Raw genomic sequence first — 18,416 nt, 5'->3', positions numbered from 1 at the left:
ATGGGTGGTCTTTTCATTTCAGGTAAAGTGATTATTTTGGGGGTTTTGACTTAAGTAAGTTAATATTTTGGGGTTCTTTGATGTTTCATAATTTTTACAATCCATTTGTCTGCATCTCTCACTCTGGCAGTTGAGTCCATAGAATCCTGGAGCGCAGGTGTCACAGTGGTCACCAGTGAAACCTGGTTTACAGACACATGTTCGAGTCCGAGGGTCCGGCCTGCAGGAGTTATCCACAGTTCCTGCTGCACTGCATTCACAGTCTGCACAAAAAACATCACCATTGTTGCATTTATTCATTTATCGGTTATATTTCTTTCTGAAAGTTACTCTCTATGATGGGAAAGAACTTTTCTCTTCTGCATAACATGGTGCAAACATGAGGAAGCAGATAAGTGCAGGTGGTTCAGAATATGAAAAAAGATGGGACAGTGTTTACTTTATTTTATCACATTCCAATTACATTTCATTCAAACAACGACGATTTTCCCAAACCTCCTCATCTGCCCTCAACAAAAACAACACGTGAGAAGAAAGTATAAAAAGATACAGAGATAAATGAATCTACTGCTCCACAGCACCAGGAAGATTAAATTTAAAGTCTTACTGATGATCTCCCCTGCTGGTTTTGCTTCGCCGTTGTTGTTGTTAGTGGGATAGGTAGGAGCAGCTGTGGGAGAGAAAAGAGTGACATTAATCTTTCTGCAACTGCTTGTTTAAGAATTTGTGTTGTTGTTGTTGTTGTTGTTGTTACTCACGGTAACAGTCAGGGAAGTTGATGAAGCCGCTGGCACAGGAGTCACAGTTCTCCCCGCTGTAGTTTGGTTTGCAGAAGCAGCGACCGGTCAGATCCTCACATGTGCCATCTGTAAACTCTGACTGACAGTCGCAGGCTGTGGCACAGACATGGACGCACAGTAAATAAAACACGCCTCAGTTTCATGTATAATGACACACATATTATCTAAAGGACGACTGTCACTCACGTGAACAGGCCAGTGGAGATTCGATAGGTTGGTCTGGTGACCTGTAGTAAGTGGGGATGCAGCGCTCACAGTTGACTCCGGTGGTGTGATGCTGTGAAGCAACAGATTTCATCATCACAGGGAATGGTAACTAACTTCGGACAGACACTTTTGATCTCAGCAACATCTTTTCTTAATTGTCCACGACTCTCGTCTGCGACTGGTAAATCATTCTGAACATTGTAGATTTAATAGTCTAAAAAATCAGGCTGTTGACACATTAACAATGACAACTTCTACAGGATCTACAACAGGCTGTTTCACTTCATTCCACCAGGTGTAACGTACAAGGCATCTTCAGCAACACAAGCCCCGCCCCAAAGGTTCCTGTACTTTCGCAAACAACTATCGATCAAATGAGAACTTTTTGGGGGGCAAAAATAACTTAATTAAGACCTGGGTTACTGCAGTGGAAATGCACACTGTCCATTGTTAGTTACCTGACATTTGAGACAGACTCCTCCCCCTCTGTGGTGTCCATGGGTGTCAACGCTGTCTCTCCGCTGATCGACTTCGGGGTCGTAGTAACAGTCAAACGAGTGGCGGTGACAATTACACGCTAAAAACACACAAGAGTTCTGATTATAGGCTGACAATAAACACACATTTATTTCATTTATTTCTATTATCTGTGGCGTTTTCATAGCAAGTAAAAGTTGAACTGATTTAATTGTGAATTTCATATGTGTTTATTATTCACATACAAATACTTTATATATAGTTTATTTGATGTTGACAAATACTCACACTCACACATACACACCCTGACTAGAGACAAGAAGCAAGAACAAACATTAACAAGGAAAAGAATAAAGAGGAAAAAACCTGGACTGATAAACATAATTAAACATGTCCTTTCAAAAACCAGAGGATATAACGTGACGTGAAACACCCTGTTATTAATCTCAGTCTGCTCCTCTGAAGTCACTTCAAAACACTCGATACATCACACACTGAGGATCATATTCGCTATGTTTCCAAACAAATCAAGAAAGACAACTGAAAGAGGAGAGGCTGTAATTAACACACTCACTCACTAACACTCACAGACATAATTCTTAAAGGGACATTTTGATGAGAGTTAGTTATTAGATACTGATGTCTGAACATGGGAGAAGAGGCTTATATTTCAAAGACCGTCATTTAAGACAGTGCAGCCTCATTTAGGATCTATTGACTGGCGACTTTTTTTAGATTTCATTGAAAGATTCAAGAGAACGGGTTGCCAGATTAAATTAGGGTTAACGCAAACTTCTTTTTCTTCCTCCTTAAACTTCCTTTCTTCTTGATTATTTGTTTCACATAATTCAACTGCATCTTTAAAATACCAGATTACGTGTTTGTTTGTTTTTACACATTTGGATGCTGCTGTGGAGCATCTGGATTCTCTGAGGTTCACCGTATAATTTACTCAACTTCACTTTTTACTTTAACAACCTCTCATCCAGTTGTCGCCATAAAACGTTTACTGTGAAAACTGGTTTTGAGAGCAGATGTTTAAAATATCATATTTGGTGTTTTAAATACAGGAAGAAAGCGCTAAACTGCAGGTTACGACAACCTTTGAAACACAAGAAGAAGACGAAGAAGAAGTAGGACAAGAAAGCTTTAAGTCCCTGTGAAACACTTCATTACAGTATATATGAATAAAGACAATTTGACCTTAGTATCAATATCATGTTTCAACTGGGGATTTGCATATTTGATATTAAGAATTACAAACTTTCTGATATTGATAGATCATCCAATATATTAAAAACCTAATTGGCAATGATTTCAAGATGTTGTTAACACAGTGCATACCAATATTTTCATCAGCGAATCAAGAGAACTGTCAGACTCTAGTTTAAACTTACTTGGAGGCAAAAGAAAGATAACTGCATGATTAAGAAGCAGCTTTTGCTCTTTAGTCTTTCTCTGTTATCTGTCCCCTAGCGCCTGAGAGGTGCCGGCTGAATAAAGCAGCGCTCCTTATCCTCCAGCTCTGCTCTGATAGTACGTAAGTGTTTTTTAAAGACGTGTGCCACACTAGACTTCTTTAAATAACAAAAAGGCTCTAAACATACTTATGACAGCTTTACAAATCAGTGTAGTGATCAGTGAAGAAAAAAACAGAGTGAGTCACCTTGTGATGACAGGGTCATGAGAGTCATCCAGAGTCAGTCGGTGTTTTTGTTTTTTTTAGTATCATGAGTTAGTATTATTATTGTTATTAATCCATTCACATCTTTTTATCGTGTTTGAATTGTAGTGTGTTTGAGATTTTTTCTTTGTTGTTGCCTGCTTACTGGATGTGTGTGAATGCTCTTGACTGCACAAGATACATTCTATTCTATTCTATTCTATTACTACACAATAACTAAATCAAAGCAGTAGAGACCATTAATCTCTATAATGGATTGAGCAAAAACACTACATCCTATATAGCCTCACTCAGTTTGTATTTCATTGACCTGCTGGCCTCTGGTTTATGCTGCCGCTCCTCTGTGAAGACTTTAAGGTCTTAGAGCTGAGCCGAGCTATTTGTTAGACTTTGATAAGCTGCTACTGAGCCACAGTAAACATGATACAACTGCTCTCACAGGCTGATTCATCAGCCTGCAGTCTTGTGGTGAACCATGACCACCTAGCAGTTAGTTGTAGAGGGCTACGCCTCAGCCAAGCAACTGCTAATAATCATTCAATGTTGATTAATGGAGTTATCAACATTGAATTAATTGAGTTATATCAAGATTTGAATCATGACATCTTTCAGTCCACCATTGTCTTCTGAGTGTCTTCCTCTAAAAGTAACACATTTTTTTCAGATCAAGCTGACCCCTTTGCTCCTGTGATACCCATGTTATCCCATGTTTAATATAACAGCAGCTTTAGATCTGCATTGGGACAACACCACGTTCACCCTGACGCAAACTCGGATCACGCAGAGAGACTGTTCAGGGGCACAGTCGTCAGATAATCGTGACGAAAATCAATCACAAATGTCTAAAGTAAACAGAGATTTAAGCTTTATAAACTAACTGAATACCAGTTAGTCACTCTTCAGACATTTACTTTGTGTATGTTAAGGCTACTGTGTGTAACTCCAGACTCAGTGTATGCATCAGGAATTGTAAACACAAAAAGCAGACGATCTATCCATCCATCCATCCATACATACATCTTTTTTATGTGTTTGATGCAGTCCGATGTTACACCAAACACAAATATTAGAGCTTTGCTCAAATGTATATGGGATGAAATAACAGAATCACGTTGGAAGGTAGACTACAGTTTTTAAGACTTTGTCTGAGAGGGGACAAGATTCTCTTTGACCCTCATGGTCAAACACTTATAGTTTTTTAATACATTCATGTACTAACACATGTTGAGCATGTTTATGTACATGTACAGAATATATAGAAACATATGCATGCTATATATTATGAGTGGAGAAGCAAATCAAAAGCAGTCAGTGTTTCTGTTCTTGTTCTGTTGGACTAGCACATGAAAGAACACACATTCCTCTGTAAGGATCAGTGAGTTAACCCTCTGTGTGTGTGTGTGTGTGTGTGTGTTTGTTCAACATGAGTGCTTCTTTTGTGAAGGCATGCATAGTATCAGGCTCTGCTCACGTTCACACTCGTTGGCGCTGTAGGTTGTGGCCGGTTTCCACGGCAATTGGTTGTACCCTGGGCAACACTGATCACAGGAGACACCGCAGGTGTTGTGCTGACAGTCACACTGTAACCTGTGAACAAAAGCAACAACGACAATATGAGAAAAAAAACAAGGAGCGTTAAAATTGGTACAGATGCAAGGATACAGTCTGATTTTGACTTAACCTCTGAATGTGAAACTTTTACTCGTTCACTCACAAAAGGCTAAAGTATGCTGTGGTATGTATCTATCTCAGGCAGTCGTGTTTTGGGTAAAACATACTGTATTTTGACATTCTTCTATAACTCAGAAAGAAAGAAAGACGAGGGTGAAAGAAAGGTGAAAAGTGGGAATAGACCCTCCCCCCAACAATGAAAGAGTTAATCTTTCTACTTCATCGACAGTGGCTGACTGCTTCACTCAGGCTTTTAATCTGATTAGTCTGTAAACCTGCTGCCTGTTGAGTGTGGCAAAAAACACAGCAGGAAGACAGGAAAAAAAACCCTCTTCACGCTATTCTCTCGTCTCTCTGAGGCGTCTTCACTGGTCAGTGAGAGACAAACACAGATGACTGGAGTCACGGGAGAGAGAAGTGGGATTAAAAAGATGAAGAGGATCATCCCCCCAAAATGTTATTCCTTTACCCTTCCACTCATTTGACCCCAGTCCTTAAACAAGCATGAAAACAAATGTCAGATGACCCCACCTGTAACTCAGAGTCCAGGTGAAAGATGAGGTAGCAATGTGCATTAAATTTGTAGCTACAAAGGAAAAGTGAATGTTATCTTCAAAAGAAAATAATCCTGCCATATTATCAAAAAATGAATGAATGTCTTTCTTCTCTTCCTCTTCGAGTATCTTAATAGGTAATATTCATAGATACAACTTTGACCATGAAATAGGCTACTGTGTTATATCGCATTGTTCAAATATGATTCACATCTGATTTATTAAAGATCAGTTCTGAAAGGTGCACATTCTTGTGTCTTGCATTTGAATGTGACAGCCCTTTCAAGGAGGAGATAATGTTAAATAATCTAAAATGCTCCCTTACTGATGCCCAATAGAGGAAAATCAGAAACACAGCACATTTGTGAGTGTGATTTAACTCTAGACCCACTGCCCTTTCCTGCTCCAACACTGATTCAATAAATGGCTCGTTATCAGGCTTCTGCAGAGCTTGTTGACGAGCTGTCCATTTGAATCAGGTGTGTTGGAGCAGGGAAACATTGAAAACATGCAGGGCAGTGGGTCCCGAGTTCTCTGTTCTCTGGTCTGTGTGTTGTGTTTCACCTTTTTTCACTACCAGATCATTTCATTCTCTGTCACTTGCACATACTTTATTTCACACGCTCCTGCATGCATCCTCCACCTCTCTGGCTGTCCATTCCTCTTTCCTTTCCCTCACTGGTGCTCAACTGCATTCAAACATTTACAAAAACAAACTTTAAATGGAGGGTTTGAGCCCGAACGGACTTGTTTCCTGGTTTCATTTATGAGCCGTGGACCCGCAGCTTCCTGACTGAAGCATTACTCGCAGGAGGTGAATCCGTTGTTATTTTTAAATCCATCAATTCACAATGGTTTCACCAAGTTACTCCCATGAAGCGCTCGTCTGTCATTAACTTATGTTAAAAGATTTGTTGCTTTTACTTATTTTTAACTAAGATATAATTTATGACCTGCTGTTGCTCTGAATGCAGTACAGGATGAGTCTGTGTTTTGTCAACACTGAACAGAGCAGCACTGGGCCTCACTGACACTCTCAAGTGTGTGTGTTGATCCAGATTCGGGCAGAGGCGAGGACTGTGTTTGACGGGTGTCTGTAGCACGTTCATACACTCACACGCGCTCAAGCAAGACACATCATACGAGCTGTTTCAGTCCAACCACAACCATACAGACAACCAACTGAGACTTTGTCCACAAATTAATATGAATTCCTCCTTTCTAACATGCTGATAACGGATGTTTAAAAATGTCTTCAAAACAATGTTAAGATTACAACTGAAAAAGAAGCTGATTAAATTACCTACATGTAAGCGCACACTTTTGACAATGTACAACAGAAAATTTCCAAAATTATCTTTGTCAAGTCTTCCTGCAAATGAGAGTTAATTAAAAGCAGATCTGTTTAAAAAAAAGCCTTAATTTCTGTTTAGATGATGCTTAACTGGAGAAAGCTAGAGTATGGCACTATTTAAAGCAGCGCAACTACTGATTGCATTATTGATCAAAGTAAAGGAAAGGCAGGGTCCACAAAATTAACAAAAATAAACAATAACTTTAAGATTAGATGATGAAGAAGTAAAATATAATAAAGTCATAAACCGTGTTGAGATATTTAATTCACCATTTGTTACCATCAATCTGTCACACACCGGTTAAAACTGATTCTTCGACACAACAACAGTTTTCTGCACAGCGACTTAAATATCTTCCAAAACACGATTATGTGTAATTTAATCAACACCGAGATATTTTAACAAGTGTAATTGTACAGTTCAGATTTCATGAATTACGTGCACTTTAATATGTCTCTGGCACAGTGTGAGCAAGGTATTTGTTTATAGAGAAAAGTGTTTGCATTGCCATGGCAATGTATGGTATTTTAACAGAGTGTGTCTCTATGCTGATGATGTGTAAAGCACACAGATCACACTCAAACAAAAATACACTGTTTCTCTTCAATGTGGATCATTTCTGGCACCTGGATTCTCTCTCTCTCTCGCACTCTTTTATTGTAAAAAAAACTACATTATTAAACAAATATCATGAATTTAGATTGTGGTTATTTTAGATGCTTTATCTAAATTGTGTATTTTTTGGCCTTTGCCGTACACTTATTAAGTATTTAACTTTCACCTTATCGCCAAGCTGTTCATCAATCAATCTGAAAAGTGTTAATTGGGAATATGTTATACACCAATTTGGATCATGTTATTACCATCTGGCGGCTTGGTCAATAATTCGTTCTGTTCAGCACCATTTGCTTTCACTTTGCTGCATCACTTCCAGTTCAGGTTCAGAGCCCAGAGATGTGAGGCCACATCTGGGTTAATCATTAGCCCAGCTGGTGTGTGTGTACATGTGCGTGTGTGTGTGTGTGTGTGTGTTTAAGTGTAATTAAGTCTAATCATGCGTGTGTGTGTGTGTGTGTGTGTGTGATTGTGAAGGTTGGGGGGGAGAAAATAAACTTCTCTTCTGGGGCTTCACTGAGGTGTCGGAACAATAACTAAAGAAAAGAAGGAAGGAAACTGTGGAGAAAGAACTGTCGTACAAGGTGAAACAACTGGACTCACTACATTGTTACAGACGACAATTCTCCATTACAACACTCTGAGTACAAACATGTCTCACAAAAAACTGCGTTCCACACAACTGAACTAAGGAAATGATTTCCTTCCAGATAACGTTTGTTTTTGGCATTACACGATAGTGATGACCACAATTATTGGAAGCAAATTCAGACAAGGTTGCTCGGTAATACACTGCCGTGGGTGACCAGACCTGGTAGTCCTGGTAGTCAACCTCCTTCTTACTGACTATAATTCAGGTTCTGTATATTTCACTGGAGGTTATAGCCATGCTAAATATGACATTAAAAACCCCACCAAAATTCAATGTTTTTGAACTTTAGAAATGTATCAGAGCTGATCTTGTTTAATGTATGACTCATATGACTCATCTGGGCATTCAAAATAATATATTGACCTCAATGGAAAAAGTAATTATCTTGAAAAGAATCCTTTCAAACAGTTTAAAAAAAATATAATCCCAGTCTGGTAAATGGTATTCAAACACAATTTATACACACAATGAAGTGGATTTAAATACAGTATGATTCAGAAGGAATTCATGCATTTTAAACAGTCCAAAAGAAAAACCTGAGTCAAGAGTCATTGAATTAATGTTAGACCTCTTCCATGCTTGCAGGTGTTCGATTAATGAGGAAACAGGACAAGCAGTTCAAATAAATCCGTCCTGGCCCTCATCGAGAGTTTGGAGATTCACCGTCTGCTTTGTGTCAGAGAGAAGGAATGTCGAGCAGCTCATGCCTGATCTGAGAACTTACATCAACTTTGCATGTTGTTTGATGTTGTTGCATTCAGCAGGTGTGTTATAGCAGTTCTGCTGACAGGAGGACTGCAGCGATCTACAGCTGCTCTGCTAATGTCATCAAAACTGAGAGACGTAGACGTCATTATGGCGGCGAGAGCACTGGGCAGACTGACCCCAGGTGAAGGACAGTTACTGAACACGTACTGTATGTTTCATGACAACATAAAGAGGAAGGTAAAGGTAATTTCTTCTTATTTTGACAACTTCTAGTGAGTGCTGGGAATTAATTCACAAACTATGTATATTGCAATATCATTTTCATCTGTATCAATATAACAACAATTCTGATCTAAAATACTAAACTCTCTTATAAAGTTAAAATAATAAAAACAGTAGCATTTGTAATCCTATATCTTCCATGTTGTGACAAAACTCCCAAAGCTCGTAAACCCGGGAGAAAACAAAGGCACCTGCATCTCTGTAACTGCTGTCAATCAAACCTCAGCCTCTCTTATCCCCTGCGGGATGTGAGGGTCACAGGGTGACCACCTCCCATCAGTGGAGCATTGATTTTCACTGTACATCACATTCTCGGGTTGTCTCACCAACCCTTCCTCTGAAATCCTTCCTTCACTCCCTAATTCCCCAATCAGTCATGTGCAAATACAAGGAAAGAGCTGCATCACTGGCTTTCCAAGAGACCAACTCCAGATACCTTCAACATGTCTGAGTGTGTGTGTGTGTGTGTGTGTGTGTGCAGGCATGCATGTTTAAGCATAACTCATGGCAGATTTGACAAAGTAATGAAGGCTTACTGTAAATTCCTCCACAGCCACCAGGTACTGCAGCTACGCACATGCACACTCACACCTGCTTATGTACTCATACACACATATTATTATATTAATCACACACTGCTCACTTCCACTGGCCATAAAAGACCTACACTTATCTGGTAATTCACAGACACATACAGTCCATGATGCACATGCATTTAAAGAAGCTCCACCTTGTCTTTCTCATCTAAACAATAAATAAAAAGTACATTAAAGGGCGAGACACCTTTATTTGTAAGGAAGTTCCTCATTTCTCCACTGCCACATGTTTCTTACTCAGTCAATAGCATCTCTACAACTTCTCAGTTACCACCTCATCGTGTCTATTTTTCTTTTTCTCTCTAGTTTTGTAAAGTAATAAGGAAAGAGAGAATAACATGTCAAAAGGCATAGATATGATCTGGTAACATCATGTTATAATATGTCATTTCAGACACAGTCCTAACTGCTGTTCTAAATCAGTAGCTGTGTCAGGCGTCGTATCCATCAGAGGATTGCATCGTTGCAGCATTCTCCCATTTCAAAGGCGCCAGTGAAGGATACAAATGGTGGATCCCTCTCTGGCAAACCGATCTCAGGGTTTATTTCATGTCAGTGATCAATCACTTTTCAAAAATAGAATAGGGCAGCAAGTTGTGAGATGAAAAGTCATCCAAGGATCAAGTTCAAATTCAAATTTGCCTGCGGGGATTAATAAAGTATTTCCGATTCTGATTTTGATGCAAGCTTTAACTCAAGCCAATAGATAATGGTGCAACTGATGAAAGGACATGATTGACAGACAAAGGAATAGTCAACAGCATCTCTTTTTTGTTATTGGGTTTGCAGCAGAGCATGCATTTCTTCTGAATTCACTTTTGATTAGACACATTTGGCATGAGCTTGGATCATAACCACTCACAAATTTTTTTTAGTGTGAGCCTCGGCCAAATCCCTGTGAGCAAAACACTTGAGCTTTTAAATGCTTAATTTTTATGTTTTTTTTTTTCACTTTTAATAAAATGTAATCCTTTGTTTTGTAAGTAGGTTTATGTGTTGTCACAGATAATTTAGAGGTTTGCAAAAGGCAGGAAGCAGCAGCAGCAGATAAAACCACAGCCAATAATACCTGAAACTCAAATTGGTGTCACGGGTCACGGGAAGGATTTCATAGCGTGCTGTTGCAGATGAGAGTCCGAGTCACAGTGCTATACTAACAAAAATCATTTTATGAGCTAAGCAAGTTTTATTCTCATTATTGCGTGCACATAAACACACATTATTCCGTCAAAACAACGCTGGTTTGCCACGTCTGTGAATCATAAAAGTGAAGTCTGAGTCACTGACTGTTTGTCTAGGTGTGTGTCTCCTCGTTTTTGGTACCTCTTTAGAACCTTTTTTCAGACTTGAAAGATTGAAGCCTGGTCCTAATGAGTCAGAACCTCATTTTTGACGTTGTGTGTGTTTGTTTATACGTGTGTGCGTGAAAGGTAGTCTTACTTGTAGGGATCGTTGGGGTCTTGGGCGTTGCAAGCCTCAGCGTGTCCATTACACACACAGCGTCCTCCGATGCTGATGTCTTTGATACTGTAGTAATACTAGAGAAGAACAACAACACCCCCAGTGAGAAAGGATTTCTGCAGATACAGTTAGGTGAGATCATAAATTCTCTCTTCAAAAAAACCTCATTAACCCTTAAATATGTGATTGTGTTATTCTTTGGTCTTAGCATTTCTTTAAAGAGATTTTTTTAAGAGGGTTGAAGATATTTCAAGAAGTGAAAGATAAATTTGAAAATTAGCATGTAGACCAGACAAATATAAGTGTCTTCAAGTATGGAGCGAGTCAAAGTGACATGTATATAGTTTTCATGGTGTAGCTGGTGACTGGTTTTGTTTCCTACCCTGCGGGTGACTGTGGGGTCACGGAGAGCCTTTCCCATCAGGTGTCCCAGCAGCGTGTTGGTTCTCAGGAAGCGGAGCCTGATGTTGGTGGCCTTGGTAAAGTCCCTCAGCACTGGTGAGTAGGAGAAGTTCATAGCACCAGGACGACCGTTCACCAAAGACACTACAATCTAGTGAGGTAGAAGGACAAGGGCTTCGTCAGCTGACACTCACACACAGATGTGTACACAAAATGCTCATGATATAATATAAGTGATTATGAAACTGTAAGATTTATAATTAAAAAAAGAAAGAAAAATATTAAAAAAAAAAACAAGTTTAGAGGCTCTTTTTAGTTGACAGGTCTTAAAACAAGATTATCCAGGTAACAATGATTGATGGCAGTCTAATTTATTGCTGGATATTCATCCAAATGTTACAAAATACACAAACACACACACACACAAGTCTTACTACAGAAACACAAACACACCTCGCCATTTTCCAGCGGAACTATCCGGGAGTATTCCGTGGTGCAGATGACGTCATCATCAGTGTTGATTCTTTCGATGGTTCTCTGACCAAACCGCTCAATACAGTCTCTCTTAGAGGCTACACACACAAATTGGGGAAAAGCTTGTAGTTAGTTAAAACCACCTCATGTGTTGAGAGCGAGTGTGAACCATCCTGTGGCATTTTAATGATGCATTTCAGTGTGAACAATGTAGAAGGTCTGTGTTTGGTGAAGGTCAGTCGCAGCTGGAGCTGCACAGCTACTCAAACCTGCAATGCCTCTTAACCTGACTATGATAAAGGGTTGGTTGCAGGTCACTGACTTTTTTTAAAGAGAAAACAAATCATTGCTGTGTTTTAGTTGTTGTATAAATAAAGCTGTGCAGAGGATGATGCTGTTATTGGTTTGAGCAAGACAATGTATATGCACGATAAGACAACTCTCGATCTTGTGTAGATGATATGACTCCTTAAAATCTTTACAGTCCATGAAATTGTAAGCAGTTCATCCAGATTCATTAGTGTCTTGTTTTATTTCTTTTCATGAAAACACACAGATGAAATTCCTGGAGAGGTTTTCAGTTTATTTTTTAGATTTGTCCTTGACACAGGAGACAACACTGAAGACAACAAAAACCAAGATAAGGAATTAATGTTATAATGATTTGATAATGTCAGGATGTAAAATCTTCCCTCTGGGATGGAGTGTGAGTGTGGCTTCGTACCAGCTGCAGCAATTCAAAATATAACTGTCAAACAGGTCCAGGATTTACAACTCTGAGGCCAATACTAATTTACCCTGTGCTATTTACCACAGACACACAGACAGACGCGCACACACAGACACACACACACACACCTCCCCACCTCTGTCTGACTATGATACGCTAACAGCGTAACATTTCTTCAGCTTGTGATAGGACAAAGTGATTGTGACAGAATTATCTTTGGAGGTTTTGAAGTGCACACTAACTGAGGACAGAAATTAAACTAAAGTCTCATTCAGCAAAGTACAATTTGGTAAAACGGAGAATCAAAAGGACAGGAGGGGATTCCTGGAAGTTCAACTTGAATCAAATGGGGAACAAATGTGTGCTGCACTGTGGGAGGAAGATCAGCTCCAGCGATAGGCTGCTGTCAGTCAGCCAAACTTAGGTGTTTTTCTAAAAATAGCTCATAAAGTAACACATTTGACCATATATGTACCTCGTGTGTTCTCTCTTTCACTTGCAGTTATATTCCTTTCACTTTTAAATTTGAACTCCACCATCTGATTTAGACCAAATGAGACAGACATGGAGTCTCTGTGAGAACATCATTGGTCTGATTGCAAATTCTGTATCAAAGATGTCCATCAAACACGGCCATCTTGGACACCTGGAGCAGCATTCAATAAGGTAATGTCAAGTGGAAACACAACACACATACACACAGATGAGGTACACCAAAACCCCGCTAACTCTTTCTCTGATTTTCTTCAAGCTGCAACCTGTTAGAAGACATGCCTGGAATTCCCCCCCAGGCCACCTAGATTGACAGCTGCCACAGTCAATCAGGTGGCAGCTCTATGATGTAATGATGCAATGATGTCCCACCCCTGACCTGACCAACAAACCAAATCGACCAATTAGCCGTTGGCCCTCGGGGCTGCTGTTAAACTCCGAGATGAGACGGGGAATCGAACTGAACCCGGGGGACATTAGGAAAGCATGAAGCGATTCGGATGGAATCTGACTTGGTTTGGTCCTAATAACCCAACACATCTGGAGACAAATCATGTGCATGTACATGTACTGTGTAGGTAAACATATATGTGTATGATTTCACTCACAGGCGAAGAACTGCCAGGGTAGGTAGGTCTGACCAAAGTCGGTAGATCTCTCCAGAACCCAGAGGTCCGGACGGGGGGAGTTCGCAAACTTTATCAGCACGTAGGCAACATGAAAGAGCTGCAGAGACACACAGGGAGGAAGAAATTCACATTAATTCAGATCAAAGTCAAAATGTATCTACAGTTTGCTATGTTTCTGTGTGCGTAGCCAAGAGGAACCAGAAAATACAAGAGACTAAAAAAAGAAAAAGGAGAGAATGAAAAGGAAAGGAAATTGGAGCTCAGGGGATAAAGGAATGCCAGAGAAAAGAAGTAAAGAAAAAAGAAAACAAAGGAAATCAAATCAAAGCCATTCAACAATTGGGGTGAAAAAGGAAATACGAGCGGCCAGCTGCTAATAAAACCAATTAACCTTTGTATTGACCCCAAAAGTTGACGTGTGAAACGTCTCAAGGGACGTCACACTGAAATTAATAACAGTCTGAACTACAGTACAACGTCCTGTAACATGAATTGATAATGTGCACCAGATGCTCCTTCATCATAATCTCTACTTTCAGAGCTCTACGGCCATCTGCAGCCTCTTAGTTGCTTGTCATTCCTTGTTCATTTCCTGACTGAAAGGCGCTGGGTACACGGTGATGACAAACTGATCTCATGGGCAGAGAGGGAAGGAGGGAACAGATCTACTGTTTGTCTGTCAGACCTTAAAATTGCTCCCCGGTTGAAAGGGAACACTTTGAAATAACACGGTGATGCACATAATAACATTGTAACTAATCATGACAGCGTGTGTGTATGTTGTAAGGGACGGTGCTGAAAGCTGAGTTTAAGTAAAGCCTGTGTTCATTTGTTGAGTTAAATATGTAACATGTGTTTCTTTTGTTACAAACACAAATCTGACTCAGTAATAAAACTAGAGGTAAAAAAAAAAAAGACCATGACAAAAGACAAAAGGTTAGTAGGTGCATTGCCATCCAGCGAGCTACTTTCATCTGAATTTTCAAATAAAAATAAACCTGAAATGACAGAAAGGTCAACAAGTGTTTAACATTTAAATATAAGCAAATGTCCGTTGCATTATATGGAGGCAACAGCAATATAGCACTTGTAAAGTGAGATGACTGCAAACATGTTGGACTATTCGATCTCCACATCTTATGATGATGATGATGAACCAGTGATCGAAAAAAGCCCTGGGGAGAAATGATGTATGAATACTAAACCTGACTTTTCCTACTAGTACAATTTTGAATAAATATATAATTGCGATTATTTTGACATTTGCGATTATGATATGATTCGCCATATGAGAGGAAATGGTCATTTTTACATCATTATTCTGATTCTCGAAAAACACATTTAAAATGATTACTATGTGATATTTGTGCAGATCTGTGAGAAACAAAGATGTTCTCTCCAGCCTGTAGAATGTGTACAGATCAAGACAATAATTAATCTAAAATGATACACATTTTGGCTTTAACAAATATTGTGCCTCTTACAATTTGAAAAAAACCTGACATCACAGACACCATGTTTGACACAGGATGTATGAGCTGAGCTTCGTTTCTTTCTTGGAAGTGAAAACCGGCCAACTTGTGTTTCTGCCCATGTTACAAGAAGCACACTCACACACAATAATGCACAACCTGCACACAGACACGTGCAAGAACTAGCACTTGTCAAATTCTGATAAATGAGAGAGAAGAATGACAAAGGGATGACGACAGAGGAGAGGAATGCATTAGGTTTTCTCTGTTGACAGAAGATCAATTTCGTCCATCCATTTCCGTGTGACGTACCAACCTAAGACTAAACCGGCAGAAAAAGCAACTTGAAATTCAAAGTTTTCCAAATCCAAAAGACATATTAAATGAAACTCTTTTACATATCCTTTCATTTTATTTTGGAAGACTGCACAGTGGAGTCCAAACAAAAACAATGGCTTAACCAAAGCTGTGCATGTGTGTGTGTGTGTGTGTGTGTCAATCTGAAGGACAGGAAACAGAGAGCGAGGCCTCCACTCGTCCCTCAGGGCCAAAGATATTGAAAGAAAAACCCAGAAGCATTCCCCTGATTCCAGGGTTAAAGTTTGACCTGAAGTTCAGAGCTGATTCTTTGAAACAGACATTTCTAAAGGAAAGCACACGACTGAACATGCCGACAAATCAGGTGATGCTGCTCAGAACTGAACTTCTGCCCCGATTCACAGTTGTGAGACTTTCACAGAGGTTCAGTGAACAAAGCTACACACCTTCAAAATCAATCAATCATGATCTTCGTCTTATCTGTTCCCATTTGTTTTTTAAAAAGTTACCAATGCTGGTTGGCCTCTACATGACAAATGATGAAGATGAAATGAAGTACAAAACACACAACCCAGATGTAAAACAGAAAATACACAATGTAAGACAAGACATGTTTATCTTTGGACGTGCAAACTCACTACTATGAGACAGAGGTGACTGTACTAAGGTGAATGGGGAGTAAAGAATGATAAACACACTAAAATATTACAATATTAAATATTGTAGAATTTTAGTGTATCTATAATTCTAAAAATCTAAAAAAAAACACTGTATTATAGCCTGTATAGCCTCTGTTCAGTAGATAGCAGCAGAACTCCACTCTTACTTGACAATAAAAAACTAATTTAATCCCAGGTTTTTCACTAGTAAGACTGTATTTAATGAGCATTCACTCCTGGGTCAAATGACTCTGCAATTTATGTGGGTTTTTATCTGCTGTGGCATCAATGGGAATGTAAGACCTTGGTGACCAGACAATTCATCTTCATTGATTTGTGGCACGCCTTCCCCTTTAAAACTTGGGACAAGACTCAGTATCATTTATTCAATCAACCGATTGATTTAAAAGATGTAAAACAGTAACCAGCATAAGAGATCACTGAGAGCAATGGTGTTGTTGTTCTTTGTTTCTTCCCCTGACTGCTTTCGTTACAGCACATCCGTGACATCACAGTCTGCGCATGGTATTGAAAAAAAAGCCCACCTAAGGGCAGAACAATAATTATTGGCAATGGGAATAGTGATAACCACATACCACAGTATCGTGTTGTCACCCCTGTATCAGGATATGTATCATATCACCAAAATGTGTGCAAATACAGCCCTAAATGTGACTGATGGAGACCGGCATCACAACGACACTCGTGCACCTCTCTCCTCTGTTTCTCAGCTGTCTGTCTCCAGCTCTCAGTGGGAGTCAGTCTGTTCTGTTGCCTGGTATGAACACACACACACACACACACACACACACACATTCAACAAAAGTGTTCCCTGTTTTCCTATCCAACACACTCACACACACACCCTCCATGGGATTTATGGATTAGTGGCTGCCTCCCGGGTCAGCCTCCCTGAATTGCCCATCAATCAGACTGCTGTTACCATCGGAAACCAGCAACAGGTCAGTCCAGACCAAGAGGTGAAAGAGAGGCTGGTCAAGAGAGTGAGGAGGATAGTGGAAGAAAACAAGCAAAAGCAGTGAAGCTTTTGCCTCTTTATAACGGTAAAGACTCAGAGTTGAAGCATCGTTTTTCTGTCTCTTCACTCAAACCTGAAAGGTCTGCACAAAGTTGAGTCATCTAAGACCAAAGACAGACAAATGCTTGACGTTGTTCTGCAGCACATGGCTGGTCGCTCAGTATATTAATTTATAATTTGTGATGACAGAAGGAGCAGAGAGTGTATAAGGTGAAGATGAATAAAATCAGATATCGTCATCATCAGAGAGTTAGTAATCAAAGTCGAGATCAGTTCAAGTCATCCAGGGTTGACTGTATTCTAACTGGGTACACCGGATTGCCTTTAGCCGACCTGAATAATGAACAGTAAAGCCTCCTTTATACTCTTTTCTACAATTTTCTGCAGAAATATGCTTTTCTACACTTTCCTTTCATGGCGTGCACCTGTCTGCCTCCTCTCTTTAACTCTCAGAAAAAGTTTCAATTCTCCTCTTCTTTAAGTGGAGCGAGGCAATGTCTGGTTTTAAAACTCAACATAAAGTGCAACCAAACTCAAAGATGAAAACACAACCTCACAAACACCATTTAAAAGCCACAGTAAAAAAGAAAAGCCTGCTGTGTTTCAGCTGAATGTGAATGAGGTGAGACAAATATGAACATGAACCTCGTAATGAACCAATGTGCAAGCAGATGTTAGATGTCTGGGTTTATATGAACAAGTGTCTAAGGAATGCAGGTGTGTGTGTGTGTGTGTGTGTGTGTGTTCACATGGCTCCTGGCTGGTTTAATAACTGTACACATTCCTTGGTGGCACCACACATTCCCAGTGCCTCAGGTAACCGTGGAGATAAGAAAGGGGACACACAAAGGGACAGAGGGCAAGACAGAGAGACAGAGGAATTGAGGGTGAAAACTTTAAAACACTGTGCTTTCATTTCACAGGCGTTTATAAGGTAAGACCAATTATGAGGATGAATTGAACTCTTGGAAGAAATACACAGGGAATTGTCTTTATCCAAATGCAGCTTTAGAGCTTTTGGTAAAAAAAAAATAAAAAAAAATCAAATGGCTGGAATCTCATTGGAATAGGGACAAGATCTAATCAAGTGTACTTTGGCTCAAATAATATGTGGCAGTGTGTGTGTGTGTGATGAAACA

At 39.6% G+C, this 18,416-nt stretch overlaps 1 protein-coding gene across 2 annotated transcripts in view; it reads right to left on the bottom strand.

The window, feature by feature from the left end:
* Positions 1-18,416, bottom strand: part of lama5 (laminin, alpha 5) — a 75,922-nt gene that overhangs the window by 29,750 nt on the left and 27,756 nt on the right. For both annotated transcript variants that reach the window (XM_044038738.1, XM_044038739.1), the window contains exons 3-12: positions 13,769-13,886; positions 11,918-12,036; positions 11,445-11,615; positions 11,042-11,139; positions 4,640-4,755; positions 1,466-1,584; positions 987-1,077; positions 759-893; positions 608-670; positions 123-263 (exon numbers count right to left, since the gene is read on the bottom strand). In XM_044038738.1, coding sequence (XP_043894673.1) covers positions 123-263; positions 608-670; positions 759-893; positions 987-1,077; positions 1,466-1,584; positions 4,640-4,755; positions 11,042-11,139; positions 11,445-11,615; positions 11,918-12,036; positions 13,769-13,886 — 1,171 coding nt within the window. The remainder of the gene's footprint in view (positions 1-122; positions 264-607; positions 671-758; positions 894-986; positions 1,078-1,465; positions 1,585-4,639; positions 4,756-11,041; positions 11,140-11,444; positions 11,616-11,917; positions 12,037-13,768; positions 13,887-18,416) is intronic.

The sequence above is a fragment of the Solea senegalensis genome, linkage group LG11 (assembly GCF_019176455.1).
Source record: "Solea senegalensis isolate Sse05_10M linkage group LG11, IFAPA_SoseM_1, whole genome shotgun sequence".
Lineage (NCBI taxonomy): Eukaryota > Metazoa > Chordata > Actinopteri > Pleuronectiformes > Soleidae > Solea > Solea senegalensis.
The sequence above is the reverse complement of the archived record's forward strand: the minus strand, read 5'-3'. Positions and strand labels throughout refer to the sequence as shown.